The sequence below is a fragment of the Rhipicephalus sanguineus genome, chromosome 2 (genome assembly GCF_013339695.2).
Source record: "Rhipicephalus sanguineus isolate Rsan-2018 chromosome 2, BIME_Rsan_1.4, whole genome shotgun sequence".
Classification (NCBI taxonomy): Eukaryota; Metazoa; Arthropoda; class Arachnida; order Ixodida; family Ixodidae; genus Rhipicephalus; species Rhipicephalus sanguineus.
In genome coordinates this window covers 26017103-26020645 of record NC_051177.1, presented here as the reverse complement: position 1 = coordinate 26020645, position 3543 = coordinate 26017103, and the positions used below count along the sequence as shown (strand labels likewise).

At 49.0% G+C, this 3543-nt stretch overlaps 1 protein-coding gene across 1 annotated transcript in view; it reads right to left on the bottom strand.

The window, feature by feature from the left end:
* Positions 1-2797, bottom strand: part of LOC119382577 (uncharacterized) — a 176100-nt gene extending 173303 nt beyond the window's left edge. Inside the window, exon 1 of the mRNA XM_037650339.2 lies at positions 2025-2797. Within this exon, the coding sequence (XP_037506267.1) occupies positions 2025-2489 (465 nt within the window). The 5' untranslated portion in view covers positions 2490-2797. The remainder of the gene's footprint in view (positions 1-2024) is intronic.
* Positions 2798-3543: the final 746 nt, after the last annotated feature.

Here is a 3543-nt window from a genome sequence, read left to right as displayed (position 1 = left end):
TTGACGCTTTCGAAAGCTCTACATACAATATGGCACGATCACGCAGCGTTACAACAGTGACGATATCTCTCTTTAACAATTTTTTTCTGCATAGTTTTGCTGTAATTTTAACAGCTAAGTTGTTTAAACTATCGGTGACTTCTGCTCCTTCGTGCAAAACTCCACATGTCGGTACGCACCACAGGAATTGGGCAAGCCCCACTAGCGAGTACAGCAGGTGCGAGCGTTACACGAAAACTCTGCTCGGAGAAGTGGAGCACGTCAAACACGTGAAAGAGAGGGAGAGAGAGAGAGAGAGAGATAGAAATAAAGAGAAAATTTGAGTGCAATAAGGGGAATAAAAGCGCAAAAAGATAGAAAGATATAGAAAGAAAGAGACGCGAAAAAGAAGATACAAAAATAGACAGCAAGACAGAAATAAAGAGAAACAAGGAAAGAGAGAGGAAAGAATCGAAGGAAAAAGAAAAATAGAGAGAGACATCGAAAGTGAGAGAAAGAGATAGAACGAAGCAGAGAGAGGGGAACAAAGGAAAGAAAGAGAAATAAATATAGAAAGGGCAAGAAAGAGAAAGAAATACCAAGAATCATACAAAAACAAGATGCGAGAGATAGAGAGAAAGAAAAAGAAGAAAGAAAAAATTAAGGCAGCTTCGCAATAGGAGTGCCAAGCCTGAAGGAAGAGCGGAGCTGGGCAGCCTTCTTTGTTCCTTTTCGGCTTTCTCTTTCTTTCCTCCTCTCTTACTTTCTTTTTCTCTTTTGCAGTTCTTTCTGTCTTTTTTTTCTATTTCTATTTTTCTTCCTCCTTTTCTTTCTCTCTCTTTCTATTTCTCGCTTGCTTCCTTTTTTTTCTATTCTATTTTTATAAAGGGGTTTGCCTGCGTTACGCCAAGCGACGAAAGCATACGACTGCATACGACAGCCTGGGGCCCTAAAGTGCTCCGCACTTATCATCATCAAGGCGCTCGAAGAACAAAAGGAAGAAGACTTCGCCTTGGAGCGAGGGAGCGCTCAATATGCTATACGTGGTTTTGCCAGCGTTACGCCAAGCTACATGAGACGACGACAGCATACGACAGCCCAGGCCCCTAAAGTGCTCTGCACTTAAAACAAAGAGAAACAAGGAAGGCTGCGCTCTTCCTTCAGGCTTGGCACCACTAGTGCGAAGCTGGCATAATTTTTCACATGCAAACCATAGGAGCACATGACGCCTCCGTCAAGCAGTAAGGTCTCCTTCCAAGCGTTTTCTTTCAGCGAAAACTACTGATGTACTATGAAGGGCTTAATCTGACCTCCCCCTCAAGGTCTTGGCTACAACGACGCAGAGTAAGGCAATGAATTAGTCAGCTTCGAACATCTTGTGTAACTCGAAATATTAAGATGTTCTAGCCATAGGACTCCACGTGCAACCACGCCGTAAAAAGTAAAGGGTCATATCATACGTCCGTCCATCCGCCTAGGAGGGCAGAACGAGGCAACAAAAGTTGCTGATCCGAGTTTCTCGACAAGAAAAATTGAAGAAAACTTCCTTCTTGGTCCAAAAATCGAAATTCACGCCATCGCCCTTCCTGTGCAAGAAACTCTATGGGGATTCTCCGCAGCGTCCAGCAACGTCTAGACCAACCTCTCGAGACACAACACCGCAACATCATCCAAACAAGATCGTGTAAAAATGAAGGCTTGGAGGGATGAGAAGTCGTCGGACAAAGAATGTCCGTGGAGTCAACGCTTTTATGATGAGACTTCATCGGTGCAAATATCGCCTGACGACAAATTCCCCTGATGAAGACCCTTGTCTAAATTTGATGCGAAACAAAGGAGCGCTAAAGACGCGCAGGTACAAACAAGAGGCACACAGGACAGGCGCTCAGGGCATGTGTCGCTAGTTCGCGTCCCCATTTCTTTAGCGCTCCTTTGTTCCGCATCAAGTATGAACCAACGTGCCCAAACACATGATTTACTAAACGTTGTCAAAACGTAGGCTCCAGCAACGTTCTTCGTTCAACGCCACCACCCGCGGGACTCACCGTGCAGCTGGATCGCCTTCGCTCTTCGCTCTCGGGCACCGACAGCGAGCTGCGGGGCGAAGCCCTGGGCGATGGCCTCGGCGACACCCTGGGAGACCGGGCTCCGGCTGCTGCCGTGGGGACCACGGTGACGCAGCGCGTCGCCGCCGAGGAACCGCCGAGTGCCGACAGCTGCATGTCGGAGGAAGGGCCGGCCACGGGCGACACGGGCGTCAGGCTGGCCCGGTGGCGAGACGGCGGGGGTGCCGCCAGGCTGTGCCGCGGGCTGAGCGACGACGACGAGGCACTGCCGGCCACCGCAGGAGACCAGGCGGGCACCGCCATGGACTGGCGGCGCGACGAGGTGGACGCCGAGTACGCGCCGGCGCCGGTGACCGCGATGCTTGCCCGACGCAGGTTGGGTTGCGACGAGCGTCGGCTGCCCTTGCGGTGCAGCATGGTTCCCCTGCGGACCAACATTGACATGGCTTTCGAGGCACGGCCTCGCCTCGCGTTTATTCCGTTCACGCTTGTCTTCGCGGTTCGATTGCGCAGCTCAGCCCGAGCCCCAGCCTGCGCGCAAAGGCGCGGCTGAATGCATGTCCATGATAGTCGGATGGCACGTTACAAAGTGTCTCTTCCCACAGCCTCGTCTTCGTCAGAGGAGTCCTTCAATGTCGGCCTTTTGTTCCTTCGAGGAATGGTGGTACAGACGCGCAAACTGGTGTCTTTTATGGCGCCTCAGTAGCGACTGGGACAATCAATCCACGTGTGGAGTTCCTCCATTCCGCCTTGTGTCCTCGTCACAGCAGTCTTTCGCTCTAAAACACTTTCACGCTTTTGGTCTTCGGCCGCTTGGCAAGCGTTTCTTTAGGTGAAAGCTCGCAAAAAGGTTTTTTTTATTATTATTCTTATTTCTTTCGCCTTCGCCTTCGGTTCAATAACCAAATAGAAAAAAGTAGGTCCCTGATGTGTAAGGCAACTGAGTAGGTCAATTAGCACTTGAAGATGCTTGGCACGCTTGCGAGGCAGAGAGAGAGATACGTAGAGGAATCTTCAAACGCTTACAGCTTAATAAGCAAAGGCTCTGTTTTCATGTCTTATCATGTACGGTGGTATGCGCGCACTCATCTAAATCTATTCAGTGGCTTGCTAACCAGAATCTGTAGTGCACCATCTGTTCCCCAGCAATCCTCACTGCGTACGTGAACCAAGTCGCGTGTTTTATGAGTACGAGAGCTTTGATATATACGGCTAGAACTCACCAGCAAATGACAACCGGATATAACAGCCTCGTGTAAATATGAAACGGGCTCCTAGATCTCGGTGCCTAGAGATTCACCGCTAGCGCGTTTTTCTTTTTCTAACATTCAGGTCGTGTGAGGTTTTGCATCATATGGAAAAAAGAATAGAACTTCGTTCGCAGCAAGCAAAACAAGTTACTGCGAATTTTTTTTTAGAGTGACAGTGACTGAAGTTACAAAAAATGTTGTAATGATAAGGCCAAATTACTAATGAAATCTTGCCCCGCGCACAGATT